This window comes from Lissotriton vulgaris, chromosome 11, assembly GCF_964263255.1.
Source record: "Lissotriton vulgaris chromosome 11, aLisVul1.2, whole genome shotgun sequence".
NCBI lineage: Eukaryota > Metazoa > Chordata > Amphibia > Caudata > Salamandridae > Lissotriton > Lissotriton vulgaris.
Genome location: NC_141699.1, coordinates 340,513,728 through 340,529,928, shown reverse-complemented (window position 1 = coordinate 340,529,928; position 16,201 = coordinate 340,513,728). Strand labels below are relative to the sequence as shown.

The following is a 16,201-nucleotide window of genomic DNA, read 5'->3' as shown; positions in this document are numbered from 1 at the left end:
CGCTCTGGAACCGGGCACCAGAAAAAACAGAACAATTGACGCTTTATTCATTTACTGTTTCTCAGCTGAGGCCAGTTCAGGCTTGCCTTTGGGAGAGGGGTCTGACTGATACAGACATGACAGTTGTTTCCAAGCCACACTTCCTTAGAAGGAAGTCATGCCTTACAACAGTGGGAAGCAGCCTCTGTCCAGAGGGGCATCAGAGTCTAATTAAGATTGCAGAACATCAGTCCATTGCCTGGAAACGACACTGATAAATATTTTTAAAAATATGAACCCGATATTATCTCTCACTAGGCATCCTTACTAAAGCCTCAAAACCATAAGGAATTCAGACCTTGCCTCAATATTTGCATAACAAAACATGTATCGATATGCTGCGAAAACAAAAAATACATATCAACTGCACATTGTTTCAACATGAGCAGCAGTACTTTCAATTCCTTCCTAATTTTCAATAAATACGGATTTCATCACCCTTAGACGTGAGCCATTAAAAGTATTTTTTTAAATGTGTGTCTATACTGCTGACAGGATGAGACAGAAAGTGTAATCAGTACAATGAAGAATAAACATAATTTGGCAATGTGTTCAGTATATTTTCAGCTTGTATTGGAAAGTAATTAAGAGAACATAAAACGTCAGTTTCCAAAGTTAATCAATAGCATAGAAAAGGCATGGGTATACTCACTGACTTCTGATGTACACAGATCACAAGTGACCACAAATCACCCTTATTCATATTTGGCTGCATATTAGCATATATCCAAGTACAGTGCTTTGGCCACTGAATAGACAGATGAACTACCATACATCTGCGCAAAGATCTCTTTCTAGCTGGGATTGAGGGTAACAGACGCTAACATTCCCATCCATCATTTTGTAACGGCATACTCAGACAGCCATGTGTTCAGACAACAAACTGCACTGTAGTACAATTCCAATTTTACTTACAGTCTGCTCCGAATTCGAAGAGCTTCTCTGGGGTGGCACTGCTATCCAGGATGGTGCCATTCCGGAAGGTGTAATCATCTTCAGGGATGTCATTCATAACCCCCAGTAGCCCTTGTGTACCATTTTTGAAATTCTCAGGAAGCAAAACTGAAATGCTGAGGAACTCTCCTGTTCTCCTCACTTCAACACCGGCACCAGAGGTGAACATGGCTGTCACGTTCTGCTTAACGGGTGAGTACAGAAAGACTCCTGCAAAATATTTAAAAATATTGAAAGAGAGGTGAGTAGAGAGAGTTGAAGCAAGAAGAATATGCAAAAAGAAACAAAGAACATAAAACAAAAGAAAGAAAATAAGACAAACAATATGCAAGAAATGAAAAAAGCATGGAAGGGAAAAAAAATACAGACATGAAAAGCAGAGACAGAGAATGAAAGGACAAAGAAAAAAACGGGAAACAAAGGAAGAGTATGTGAATGAAATAAGATGAATTATATTGGACGTAAGAAAGACAATCAAAGAGCATGGCTGAGAAATAAATGAAAAGGAATAAAGCGTGAGACTCAAAATGAAATGCAACTGTTTGAGATAAGCCATTACATTGTGCCAAAGCATACAAAAGAAAGTCAAAATGATGTTAAAGTCAATGAAAGGCAGCATGACAGAAACAAAGAGAAAATGTACTCCAAAGAGTAAAATGTTAAAAAAGAAAACTATAAAAAAACAAGAAATAAACAAGAAACTTATTAAATAAAGGTAAAAAGAAAAAAGTGAAAATGTAGATAATGAGAAAATAAAAAAAAAAATGGATAAAGAAATCAACAAACAAATGGTGAAAGGAATATAAGAATAGGTAAATTGCTTACAGGCTCTAAACACATAATATACTTAAAGAAAGTCTGACAGTAGGAAAGCAATCATGAAACGTTATACAGAGAAAAATATGAGAAAAGTGAGAAGCAGGTCTGCAAGACAACAAGAAATAAAAGCGAAGAGAATTGGGGAACAAAACATGAAGGAATAGTATGGAAGAGAAAAAGAAAGAATGATGAACAAAAGGAGCTAGAAAATAAATATCATGAAAGAATGCAAAGACAATGTAAAAATGGAATGAAAAGAAAACAAATTGAAAAATGGAAAACTTTAGAAGATTTCTCAAAGACATTAGTGTGAGTGAAACAAAAAAGGTTTAGGAGTGCAAAGCATATAAAAGTGACAGATCAAGCAGAACAAGGCAGACTGAATCAAGGAAATGTATGCCAAATATTGAAAGCAAAAGGAGTGGAGAACAAAAAGTTTAATAGTGAAAGCAATAACTAAAGTAATACACGAGAAAATAGAGAAAAAACAGTGTTAAATAGAAAGTAAATTATTATAATAAGGCATGAATAAGCTAGAGTAAATATAGAAACCAGAAGACAAACAGCAAGACAGACACTGAAAAAAGTCAAGAGATTGTAAGAATGAGAAATTGCAGGCTACATTTCCAAGTCTGGCCTGCAATGTTTAGGAACTGCAACCTACATGTTGCACACACATCTCAGCAGAAAGTGCTTTTGTGAGTGTTTTATCTTGTCTGAATACCCCTTCCTAAAAGCGACTCACAATTCCAAAAAAGCGAGTCGTAAATAAATCGCGACTCGCTATTTTGGTATGGTACATACCCCTATTTTTCTATGCGCAAACGGGTTCGCAAACCCGTTCGCGCATGCAAAAACTGTCGTACTTCTGGCCCCTAGATACAAGGAAATTAATGAATTAATTCAGTCTTAAGGAGCTATTACCCAATTTTCAATGCATTCCGCAACAATGTGCCCGAATCCCGGACCCATAAGATATTAGTATCCTGGAAACATTGATGGGGAAAAAGAAACAGTGACATGATATAGCTGATATTAACAGCACCCCTGCATCTAGTTTCTATATTCATTCAAGGGCCTTTTCCAAACCTGAGCGTTAGTGTGGGCCTTTGAGAATCAACTCTTTTTCATCCAGCTGTTTATGTTCTTTGGGGGCAGGGTAATACAAAAGTTATTGCAAATATGTTGCTGTTGCTTCACTTTCTATATTAGGTCCTGTGCTGAGACCTGAAGGGGTACACCGAGTGTGCCCACATAATGGAGGAAGAACTACTGTTCCTGTTCTGTGTACAACACATAAAGTTATGGTGACAGTATACCCGGTTTTGAGATTAATGGTGTGATCAGACCTTTTTTTATCTTTGTCACTGAAAGTGTAGCCTATCGGTTCCTCTGTGTAAAGTTCTGCAGTAATGTGAATGCCCAGAACCCTCTCTAACATCCAGCCTGTATGTCAAAAGCGTGTGTAATATCGAGGGACTAATGATTCATTCTGGTGGAACTTCTGTTCATGTGATACAAGATTAGGAAGTTTCTAGGTTAGGCCTGCCCTTTTGTCTATCCCCATTTTCTTCTCCAGAGAGACTAATGACAGCCAGATGCAGAAACCTCACGTGCCCATGTTGTGGGTAGTCCCATTACGAATTAGCCCCAGTGCTACCTGTTGTGAGATACATCACTCAAAACATAGGCTGTGTCTGGAGATCAGTTAGAGAAGGAAACTTGAAAACAGAGCTACCCCAAACCGGTTTGGAAGGTGAAGACAGGTGGTGGAGTGAATTCACATGTCAGGTCTAATGTGTATGAACGTGAGACCCAACACACCCTACTTTGTTCTGGTTCCAAGTCCTTCATTACCAAAGAAGGGAGTGCTCCATAGAGTAACTGCTGTGTGATCAGGGCAAGCGTCTGCCTGAGAGCCAGTCTCTCAGAGGTGACAAATGAAGCCTGCACTTTCTACTGGAGAAGTTGAGGGTCTGTCAAGTGCCAAAAAGGTTGACTACCTACTGAGAGAGGGAAGGATAATGGGTCCACTATGCCACTGTAACCAAGCAGCACCCAACTGTCGAGGCCCACCTAGGTTAAAGTTGGTCTTAGGTTGCTTCTGTTCCAGTTCACAGATTAACTCACTTGCCGTTTCGGCTGGACTGTTTGCATTGAAGCATGGCCATGGTTGATTTGCATAATGTGAGGTAGCAAAGTATGTAAATAAAAGGTGTGCTTGAATGCTAGTATGAGTGATTGCCAGTGGTCAGACTATGTGCGAGTATTCCTTCTATCAGCTCTTGTATGTTCGATGTAAGGCCCTAAGTGAGGCTCAACGAGGCCAAAAACATTTTTGAGATATTTGTGTTCTGGTTTAGAGAGGATCTTGTTTTGAAGTTCGGGCTGGACTGTTCCAATTGGAGCAGACCCAAAGCTGATTTGCATATGGTTGGGTCTAGGGTCTAATCTGCGGTGGCATGGTGGGCAGAAAAAAATTATGGGCTGAAACGCTACCTCAAACGATTGTCAGTGGAAAGACTACTTGCAAGTATTCTTTCCACCACTTTTTTGTTTTAGAAGGAAGGAACTATCTTACTCTACAGGAGGAGAAACTGCTCAGGAAGTAAAACCCACCGTGGCCCTTGATGGAGGGTCCCCCAGGGAAAGTTTCTGCCTGAAAACATAGCTAAGCATAACCTATTCTATTTATGGTCTTCCATTATCTCAAAGATTTTCAGGAACCGTGAAAAGCGTACAAGAACAAAAGGGTCCCAATGTGGCTGCAATTGCCTTGATGACTGTAACAGCCCAGTTAGGAAACAAATTGTCACTGTGAAAGGCATCATCCTCGTCGTGGCTGAAACTGCATTGGTTATCATATTGGTCCAGATAAGACTAATACTGCTTTAACCAACAGCCCAAGCTGGGCTGCATTCATCTTCCTGGCTGGAAGAGATGACAGCAGCCAGGTCTACACATGTGTGGAAGCACCTGGAACCCTGTTTAATGATGGACAAAACACAAGTAGCCTTGTGAGAAAGCCCCCTTGTTGGCTTCTGAGATCTGACCTCAACTAACATGGGCCTTTGCCTGTCGGGGGAAGACTATCCTACTGGAACTATGCTAGTCGATCGTGAGAGCCTCAAATACTAACTTCCTACTCTCTAGACCACCAGATTAAGAACATATAAATTAAAAAGTTCATGCAATTGACTTGACTGGTACTATAATGCTGCAGTCTGCCAAGTGGGAGACAACACAAGGGGGGGTCAGTAGGTGTATAGCCACAAGGGTAAATTGTGACTAAACTGCTAACTGGATTAAATAGTGCAGTATTTCCAAAAACGGTGAGATTAAAAAGTACTTGTTTTCTTAAATCACAAGCACTGAGATGGACATTGAAGATGTTGTGTCTCTTAGTTGATTTTTAGGTCTGAGCTTGCTCCCCCATTACAGCCCTTAGAACCCTGTGACTGCTTGCCCATGCTACCCTGAGAGCCAAGTGTGGTAATATTTCTACCTGGCCTAGTTTTCAGAGATATTGTGGGACAGATTTCAACCACCATAGTGAGTCCTAAGTAGCCCCCACAAACAAGGTCATATGAAACCTATGTTGACAGACCCTATCTGAAGTGTAGGTTGATCTGCGAGACCCTCAAAATCTTTCAGCAATTGAAAGCAAGCAAATATCAAGCCTCACCCCATTCTCGTGACAGAGGTCACTGGCACCCCTAGTGAGGCATAAACCCATTACCGCTTGACCTCTTAGTTCTTTCCAGGTAGAAAGTTGAACACAAGATTTCCTAAGTCCAGATGAGAACTGTCTCAGCAGCAGGTAGATAGCAGGTGGCTGGAGCAGCTGGGAGATTGGCAGGTAACCACTTACTCCACACTATATATAACACATTAGGAGGCAAAGCCTGTGGAGCATATCATTATTTCTAGAATGCTAACTTTCTCTCATCTTATTACTCATGACCTGATAGATATGGTCATTAATATTCCTTTGACCCTCAAGCCAGACACTCTTTATATACATACACATAACATACATTTGTAAAGAACATGTTCACCAAAAAGGATAGGCCATATGTAGGTAATACGTGTTTTGTGATTCTCAAATTGCGATTTTTAGGGAATCGCAATTAGAGAATCGCAAAACGCAATGTAGGTAGGATTAGAAAAATATTTTGCGAATCCCACCTATTCCTTTTTTGCGAATCGCAAATTGAAATTCGCAAATAAGGAATACCTTCCCATTCATTCCTATGGGCTAGAAGGCCCATAGGAATGAATGGGAAGACATTCTCAATTTGCGATTCTCAATTAGAGAATTTGGCAATTGAGAATGCTATTTTAAGGTTGCAAGGGTGTCAATAGGACACACTTTTGCACCCCTGAAAAAAACATGTGTGAACATGTGACGCACATACATGCGCTAAGGGCATGTATGTGCACCACATTGCACTTTGAAAAATGCAAAAAGGTGCATTTTTCAAAGAAATCGCAAATTACCACCAACCTGAAGTTGGTGGTAATTTGCAATTCCTTAAGGCAAAATCGCACAACTTGGGTCCTACCTACATTGCATTTAAAAAATCGCAATTTGGGATTCCTTAAATGCATTCGCAAAATAAGGAATCGCAAATTTTGCGATTCCTTATTTTCCATCTGGGTTTTTGTGTGCTACATAGCACACTGTCCAAATTGCGATCGCAAATGCTGAAATTCTGCAAATTTCTGCATTTGGGGTCGCAATTAGGCTACCTACATATGGCCCATTGTGACACTGAATTAGCATATTTTTATTATGACCCAATTCAACTGAATTGCTTTTCACAAACCTAGGAAGGGTGAAAGGCTAAGTGGACCCACAAGGATTTGAATCTATGGCCATGAGGTCCAACACAGGGCCCTGCTGTGAATGCATTACTCCACAGAATCACCTGATCTGACCTGTCTTTACCATCTAAAAAGAGAACATATTCCACCTACGGTCCCTGCTTTCCGCCATCAATTTGGCGATGACCTCCACCACACCAGTCAACTTACGGAAACCCTTCAACATGCTTTTGATACACTTATTTCCTGCACACTTTCTCTCCTGCACTCCTTATCCTCAAACGTGGATCACACGTGATATTCATTAACTAAAAGCTAGAATGAGGCTACTACTTCACAAGTGGCATAAACACAATACACAAAAAAATCAGGAATCACACCAGCAAGCCTTGAAGACACTTTCAAAACATAATTTCCACAATCTCTTCACCACACACTCGTAAAAGTACTCTTCACTCTCAGACAAGGATTTTAAACCATAACACTCTACATAACATCCTGCCTTTATCTCTACCACCCCTTATTCTCACGCTCCTCATCTCTTTGGGTTACCTATTACTTCACCTATGAGCTTAGTCCTATTCTAGAATCCACCAATTATCATGTGTACCACATGGTCCTCTCGTCGCACAAACTATTAAATAATTGGATCTTTCTTCTAAGGTGCTTTTCTGCCTAACCTTTCTTTTCCGTCACCTCCTCCTATCTGTAACTTACCCACAGTTTTTCAAATCTGCTATTGTGCTACCATTACTTTAAAAAAATGGTGCTAACATGTTTTCTCCCACTACCTCCTGTTCAGTTTTCCAGCTAACTTCTTCTTTAAGATACTGGAATACCTAGGGGCCCATTATGATGTCGGGCGGATTGCCCCCACCAGGCTGACGGTGGCCACCGCCGGCCTGGCGGGGGCAATCCGCCCGACATCATCTCCTGAATTCCCCACCGCCATATTAGTATGACGGGGGGACCTCGGCGGACGGAAAGACCGACTGCCGCTTTTCCGCCCGGTCGCCTTGCGGCCGGGGCGGAAAAGGAATAATATGGTGGCGGTGTCTATCAGACACCGCCAGCCATATTATTATGGGCAATTTACAATGCCTTTCCGTGGCGGCAATGCCGCCAAGGAAAGGCATGCGGTCTTCACTTTGGGGGCCCCCTGCGGGCCCCCAAAGTGAAGGAGGGGTGGGGGGTGCACACGGGGGGGTACCTGTGGTACCCCCCTGCATTTGCATATACAATGCGGTAGGCACCGCGCGGTGCCTGCCGCATTGTGTATGCAAATGCATACATGCATTTATGGCATTGTGGCGGGCAGTTGCAGAGAGCACCGCCCGCCACAATGTTATAAATGCAGAATGCGGCCGCCACTGTGGCGGCCGCATCCTTATACCACTCACGGGACCCCAGCCCCTATGTCGGGCGGTCCCGAGTCCCGGTAGGATGGCGGGCGGACTATGTCCGCCCGTCATCATAATGACTCCCCTAGTGTTCAACTTATTTACTACACACTTCCTCCTACAACCAAGTCAGTCTCTTCCACGTTATCCAAGCTATGTTTTCTTAGCAAAATCTGATTCAGAGAGACTGTCTACTTGTTTAGCTTCTACATATTTATGCTAATGACACACAAAAAATGTTCTTATTTGACTCGTTCCCTATACCTACAATAATGCCGTGGATGTCCCTCAGGTCTCTAATGCTGTGCTCCTTCTAAATGGAGGTTATTTATGTTTTCTCCCCTTTTCTGCCTGACCCTTCATTTAGTTCCATCAATATTCACATTCACATTGTGACTTTATCATCTTTGGGCAGAAACTTGGCATAATTTTAAACCCTTTGATTTCCATGGAATCACACATTATGACCACAGCCATTTAACATAAGAAAAATTCACTCAGACATGCACGTTTTTCTTTCTATGACATTTATGCACTAATTTGTTTCTTAATACTAATTCAACTAGACTATTGCAACAACTTACTTTTAGGACTCCCTCAGTACTCATTCTTTCAACTAGTCAAATATCCTAACTTTGAAAACAAAACTCTATGCAATCTACCTAGGCATCCACCGACCATTCCATTTCGATATAAAGCTGAATGTTTCTTAGCAAAAAATGTAGCGATCCACAAGTTTGTGACATTGTATTCAAAGTGGTCAATGCAGTTTTCATATATCAACTTGCCAACATACTCAACAGCTACACATTGACTTGGAATCTGGTTCTGTCTATTAGAACTTGTTAGTCACGTCTCAACCACCACGTGCTGTGAAGATGCCGATTTCTAACTATTTTTTGGTACCATCGCTGGAATTCACTGCCTTGTGATATCTGAGATTGCTTCTCACTCAGTGAGCAATAAAGTATCATGAAGTGCTGCATACTTGTGGAGTCAGACTCTAAACACATCTAAACATGTGTAATACATGAAATTATAAATATGTGTTCCCTTAACTCTACCATTCAGCCTGATGCGATAGTGTCTTGTTTTACTGTCTATCCATCACAAACAGTATTGTTGTAAAATTACCTAAACATCCGCTCTAATTTAAGTTACACAATCTGCCTGCCAAGCTATGTGCAGCAATCCCTTTGATGTGTGACATTTCTGTTATGGATGTCCTCCTGCTAGTTTATACAAAAAACAAAAAAAACAAAAGGTTGCCCTATTTAAAACTAAGTAACAAGATGCTCAGACAATACAGCTCCTTCTTGTTAACTCTAAATGCTGAGATCTAGTAAAGGTACTGATGGTAATTGCCAGAGTCCTTGATCAATGAGGAGAACTCACAATTCCACTTTTCCCATACAATTAAAAGAGCAGGCGAGGTTTATACTCTTCTCAAATTTTCCCCAAAAGTAGAAACTCCAAAGGGTATGCATGCATTGTGGGTTCTCTCGTTGTTTCCCTTACCTTTTAGGTCCATCCAGTTGATTTCATTGAAGATGATCCTCTCCTCATTCAGCAAAATCTCCAGGTCATTTGAGGAGTTAGAGCAGCGGACCTCTATCTTGTCTGAGGAACCTTCGCACATGACAACAGAGGTGAACCCAGTTACCTGTGCATAGGAACCTATGTAGCAAGAAAGAAGAGTCAAATTTAAACTCCAAATGCAAAGAATGAAGCAATTTAACCTTACAATTTATAATGACTCAAGAAGGCAAATGCTATTTCAGTGCAGAATATTATTTTCATTTACGTCACAATGGTGATAAATTCAAGTCATTGCTAGAGTTGTGATTGTGGATTACTACTTATTTATTTTTATTGGTTACTCTAATGTAGTACTTTGCTATTTTGCTCTAAACCACTCACCACGGATGTATGACATTACAACGCATGCTTTTACTACGCATGCCTTTACATCGCAAGTTTTACAACGCATGCTGTTACAACGCATAGTGTTGAGGGGTGCTGGATAGTGAATAGTTTATTTTACTATTCCAACTCCAGTCCCTGTGGATAGTAGGGAAGGTGTTGGATAGTAAATTAAATCTATTCCCTATCCTAGAGCGCCCCCCAGCGCAATGCATTGTAATGACATGCGTTGTAAAACTTGCGATGTAAAGGCATGCGTTGTAAAAGGTGTGTTGAAAAGGATGTTCCCCTTCACAACAATCATGCATCTAATTAAATCCAACTGCATTCCCTCTGTCCGGCCACTTTACGGTGCTTCAGTTTTATGTTTTCAAGTAATAGTTGCATTACTTATTTCAACATGATATAAAAGAATTGACAACATAAGATCTGAAAAACATGTCATCTCACCACAACCGAACCAAGATAATAAGTTTGATACACAACATATCATTAGAAAAATATGTAGAAACTACCAAAACATTGAGCAGCTGCAATATGTTCATTATTATTGGACTGTGTCTTTATTACTATTGGAATCTTTCGTTATATACGCCTAAAAGCAATCCGAGTAAGGCAAGTTATTAAAAAGTGGCAGCATGTTTCCGGATTCATCCTATAAGATCCCCAAAGTCTTGATTATTTTGGTATTTTCGACAATCTTCTTCAACCGTGAGGACTGCAATCGAAGCATATTCTTTACAAGTGAAAGTTGGATCAGACAGACATCTCTGTTGGAATGTTCATTCATAACTACTACTGCTAACTTTCACACCCTCAAACTCCCAGCTTGCTTCACATTCGAAGTGGTAAGCGTTTTAGGCAGACATATTTTGCTAGAGGAGATGCATGGCAGAGGCTATTTCGATATTTCTTCATTAATTAAAATGAGCGAAAAACAGAATTGACTGGTTTAATGTAATACATAATTATGGGTATAGAACGTTAAATCAAGTAAAAATGAACCACAACTTTCATATCTAAATGAAGCAGCCCGGTGGCAGTGGGCTTGCTAGCAGGAGCTGAGGGCTGCGACTATATTTTAAAACTTGCGCGTTGTCACGCTGACTGCGAGCGGAGACACGCTCTTACTTTTTCGTTAGATTGTGTTATTTTATTTTCTAACCTGTACTGAAAATCAACAGGTCTTTTAACTTCCACCTTGCTTCCTAGGGGCTGTGCGGGGCTGGCTGGCAGCTGATTCCAACGCGGGCTCTTAGTGGCCGTGGCCGCCATCTTGGCTTGGGCTGGATCGCCCAACCCCACCCACGCCACTCCCCCCACGCTGCTCCTCCATTTAGGAGCGATCTTGACGTCTCCCCAGTGATTGCGAGCAGCCCGGTGGCAGTGGGCTTGCTAGCAGGAGCTGAGGGCTGCGACTATATTTTAAAACTTGCGCGTTGTCACGCTGACTGCGAGCGGAGACACGCTCTTACTTTTTCGTTAGATTGTGTTATTTTATTTTCTAACCTGTACTGAAAATCAACAGGTCTTTTAACTTCCACCTTGCTTCCTAGGGGCTGTGCGGGGCTGGCTGGCAGCTGATTCCAACGCGGGCTCTTAGTGGCCGTGGCCGCCATCTTGGCTTGGGCTGGATCGCCCAACCCCACCCACGCCACTCCCCCCACGCTGCTCCTCCATTTAAACGTCCCTCATGTGTCAGTGCAGTGGACGAGCGCAGCGGGCGTGCCGTAGACGCGCCGGAGTCACGCCAGAGTCCAGCCCGTCTGAGCCCGTCCACGGCAGGCTGGGGCAAGGGGCACCTCCTTATGTCCCTTTGCTGACTTATTCCTTCCCCCTTCTCCTTTCATACTGGACTCCTGGCTCCATCAGTCCGCCTGTCTCTGAGCTATTGACACATCTAGGTTTACTCTCCTGCCCACCCTCCTCTCCCCCCACCGCCATTTTAGGTGTGTCCCCCGTGCCCAGCTCTGTCCAACGTGCCCCCCCCTCTTCTTCTGCTCCCCGCACTCCGGCCTTCAACACCACGGCCGCGCTTCTAAACACCCGATCGGCAGTCAGCCATCAGTATGAGCTCTTCGACTATATCGACACTCACGAACCAGATCTCCTGTTTTTAACGGAGACCTGGTTCAAGGCCGACTCCCTGCCCAATGTCTTAGCTGCGCTACCTCCCCCATATTCTGCCATCCGAGCAGACCGACCAGAGGGCAGAAGAGGTGGTGGAGTGGCCTTGATAGCCCGCACTGATCTCCATTTTCAGATTCTCCCCTCTCCCCCCATTTCTGAAGTTGATTATCTGATAATCCGCTCTTGCTCTCATTCGGCTCCCTTAACTTCTGTTCTTATTTACCGCCCCCCCCACCCTACTCCCACTTTTGTTTCCAGCCTCCAAGACATTCTGGCAACACTGGTAGTGAACAACTCGTCAGTGTTAGTCTTAGGCGACCTAAACTTTTGGCCTAATGACCCTGCCGAAAGTCCCCTCTCTAAAGAGTTTACTGATCTTATGCTTAGCCTCAACTTTTCCCCCCACATCCATAGCCCCACTCATGCTCATGGCCACTCGCTCGACCAGGTCTGGACCCTGAACATCCCCATCACTCCCCCCATTATTTCCCCTTGCTCCTGGTCTGACCACTTTTTAATTTCCTTTTCCCTTGCCTTAGCCCCAGCCATCAAGCCTCCCCTCCCCAAGAAAACCTGGGTCAGAAAATGGGGCAAAGTGGATATGCCATCTCTCTGCTCTTCTCTGGCCAACTCCAGCCCTGATCTTGCCGGCCTCGCCGCCCCCGTCCAACTGGCCACCATTAACAACTGGTTGACCCAAGCAGGCGACGACTTTGCCCCCCTGAGGCGGATCACGGTCATGCGAGCCCACGCCGCTAACCGTTGGTTCACTCCTGACCTCAAGGAGAAGAAGCTGGCCGCGCGCAGAGCAGAGCGAGCATGGAGAAGAGCATACTGCCCCGCCCAAAAAATCACTTATCTCTCTGTACTCAAGGAATACAAGCAAGGCATCCTGGAGGCCAAGACCTTGTTTTATTCCAACAGGATATTGTCAGCGGAGTCACAATCCAGAGAAATCTTCGCCACAGTGCACGAGCTCGCCTCATCCAATAGAGCCACGGCCTCGATCTCCCCTTCCCAACCTCTTTGCGACTCGCTCAACGACTATTTCGTTGATAAGGTCGCAAAGATCAAGGCTAATATTCCTCTCCCATCCCCCACATTTACCAACCCCTCCCCCCCTGCCGCCATCTCCAAACTAACTTCCATTCCCCCCCTGACCAAAGCCACGCTCCTCCCTCTGCTTCAAAGGGTGAAGTCAGGTTCCCCCCTGGACTTTGCCCCTGCTCATATCCTGAGAGAAATCTTCCTAGCATGTCCTTCCCCACCCCTCACTCTTCTGAATGATTCACTCAGTAAGGGAGTGGTTCCCACCCCCCACAAATTCGCAGCGGTCATCCCTATCTTAAAAAAGGCCGGTGCTGACCCCTCATCCCCTTCCAACTACCGTCCCATCTCCCTCCTACCTTACTTGGGTAAAGTCTTAGAAACTCACGTAACCAGCACCCTGAGTACCCACGTGGAAACCAACCACTGCCTCTCCTCCCGGCAGGCGGGCTTTCGCCCTCTCCACTCCACGGAAAAGGTAGTGATCTCAGTGATGGACATCCTACGCGAGGGCACTGACATCAACCTCCCGCAGGCCCTCATTCTTTTAGATCTGTCCGCCGCTTTTTGACACGGTGGACCATTCCATCCTTCTCAACCGTGTCAGGGCGGCGGGCATAGAGGGCCTAGCCTTCGCCTGGCTCGAGTCCTTCCTGAGTGACAGGGCTCAGGTGGTCCATCTTGCTGGTTTCACTGCTGCCTCTCGTAAGGTTGTGTGCGGGGTCCCCCAAGGCTCCTCACTTTCCCCTCTTTTGTTTAATTTATACATCTTCCCCCTCATTTTTATGTTGCAGCAGCTTGAGGTCACGGTGTTTAACTACGCCGATGACCTCCAGCTAATTTTCAACCTTTCTCATTCCTCCTCATCCTTTCAGAACGTCCAATCTGTTATGTTGTTTATCCACGATTGGATGAACTGCAACCACCTCAAACTCAATCCGGACAAGACGGAATTAGTCTTGACCGGAGGTGGTTGCAGTCCTTGGTCCCCATCTCACTGGCCCCTCTCACTTGGTGTCCCCCCACTTCCTGTTCCCAAAGTCAAAACTCTAGGAATCCTCCTTAATACCTCACTTTCTGTCCACTCACAGGTGAGTTCTGTTGTCTCTTCTTGTTTTTTCTCCCTTAGAACTATTAGGAAGATCTCCCGTTTCTTTTCCCTCCCTGCCCTAAAGATTATAGTGATGGCAATGGTGCTCTCGCGCCTTGACTATGGTAACATCATCTACAATGGCGCACCCGCTTATGCCATTCACCGTCTGCAACTAGTGCAGAACCAGGCTGCCCTGATCCACGGCCTGCCCAAATTTCATCATGCCACCCCTCTATTGCAGGCACTTCACTGGCTGCCGGTGAAAGAGCGAGCCATGTTCAAGCTCGGCTGCCTCACCTTTCAGGCCAAAATGGGCACCGCTCCGGAGTTCATCTGCTCTGCTATTAAGCCTTATACCCCGGGCAGAGAGCTCCGCTCCACCCACTTGGCACTTCTAACTGTCCCCCGATTTAAAAAGAAAAAGGCTGGCGGAACAAAATTTGCGGTTCTTGCCCCTGTGTTTTGGAACTCCCTCCCTGTGGAACTCCGCATGACACCTTCTTACACAGAGTTTCGGAAAAGCCTCAAAACCCTACTCTTCTCCCGAGCCTTTGCTGTTTAAACTTCCTCTGCTCCTGCTGTCTCCTCGCAATCTAAAAGCGCCATGAAACCGCATGGTATAAGCGCGCTATATAAATGTTTTTAAATTCAAATTCAAATTCAAATTCAAATTAAATTCAAATTCTAAATGGATTGCTTCCTATGGAACAATGCTGTCCAAGAATGGTCCAGAAGGGGGTTGTTTTCATGCAAAGTTCTCAGGATACATGCAAGACAAAAATGCATATTCCATACATCTAAAGCAAAGTCTGCTTGTTATTGGTTATCCTGAAAATATATCATGTCATTTCATGTTAATTAATTTGTTTTAACTTATCACCCATGAGAGTACCCAGGCTTTGGAGTAGGAACGTAGGCTGGGCGATGCTCTTAGTTGAACAGCAGGTCTGAAGTGTCTTGCAGAAGTTGAGAAGTGAAGGAGCTATCCTGATGTGTTGAGGAAGTTCATTACAGTTCTCGGTGGCAATGAAGTAGAAGGCAAGCCCTCCTGATTTCTGTGAACGTAGGGGACCTGTACAAGGTGCAAGTGGTAACGTTGCAGTCGATCATTAAGGTACGCTAGTCCATTGTTGTGGACTACTTTGAAGGAGTGGATGAGCAGCTTCAAATCGCAACGTTTCTGGATGGGTAGTCAATGTATTTCAGTGAGGTAGGAATTGATGTGAGTGCTTCTGGGGGTGTCTAGGGTGAGTCTGCCGGTGGTATTTTTGGATGGTCTGGAGTCTTTACATGAGCTTGTTGGAGATGTTGATGTAGTGCACGTTGCCGTAGTGGAGTCTACTGGTTATGAGAGCTTGGGTGACCGTGTATCTTGTGTGCATGGGGAGCCATTTGAACATCTTGCAAAGCATTCTGAGGTTGAGGCAGCAGGATGTGCTTGTAGCATTGACCTGTTTATTCATCATGAGTTTGTCATCTAGAATGATGCTGAGGTTTGTGGCGTGGTCTGTTGAGGTAGGCGTGGAACGTAGAAGGAATGGCCACCAGGAGGTGCCCCAAGGGGATCCCTTGTTTCCGAAGATAACGATCTCCATTTTGTCTGTGTTGAGTTTAAGGCAGTTCTCGCTCATCCAGTCGGCCACTTTGGACATGCAAGAGGTGAAACTTGTCATAGAGCTGTTATTCATGTCGGTGAGGGAGAGGATGAGCTGTGTGTTATTGGCTTAGAAGACAATGCTGATACCGTGGGTTCTTATGATGTGCGCAAGGGATGTCATGTACTTTTGAATTTTGGAATAGTGCACCATCAAGCTTCTTGTCCACAACCAGTAAGAATATATGTGAGGACAGGTATTCCTTTTTATTCTTTCTTTATTCAATTTAGGTTCTTTACATCTACGCACAACATCCAGTCAACGTGTTTCGATCAGTTAAAACTTGAACTTCATCAGGGCTTTTCATTAATAAT

At 44.0% G+C, this 16,201-nt stretch overlaps 1 protein-coding gene across 1 annotated transcript in view; it reads right to left on the bottom strand.

The window, feature by feature from the left end:
- The window catches only part of SUSD2 (sushi domain containing 2), a 1,032,760-nt gene that overhangs the window by 565,623 nt on the left and 450,936 nt on the right, over positions 1–16,201 (bottom strand). The window contains exons 22-23 of the mRNA XM_086943298.1: positions 9,558–9,716; positions 955–1,203 (exon numbers count right to left, since the gene is read on the bottom strand). Coding sequence (XP_086799424.1) covers positions 955–1,203; positions 9,558–9,716 — 408 coding nt within the window. The remainder of the gene's footprint in view (positions 1–954; positions 1,204–9,557; positions 9,717–16,201) is intronic.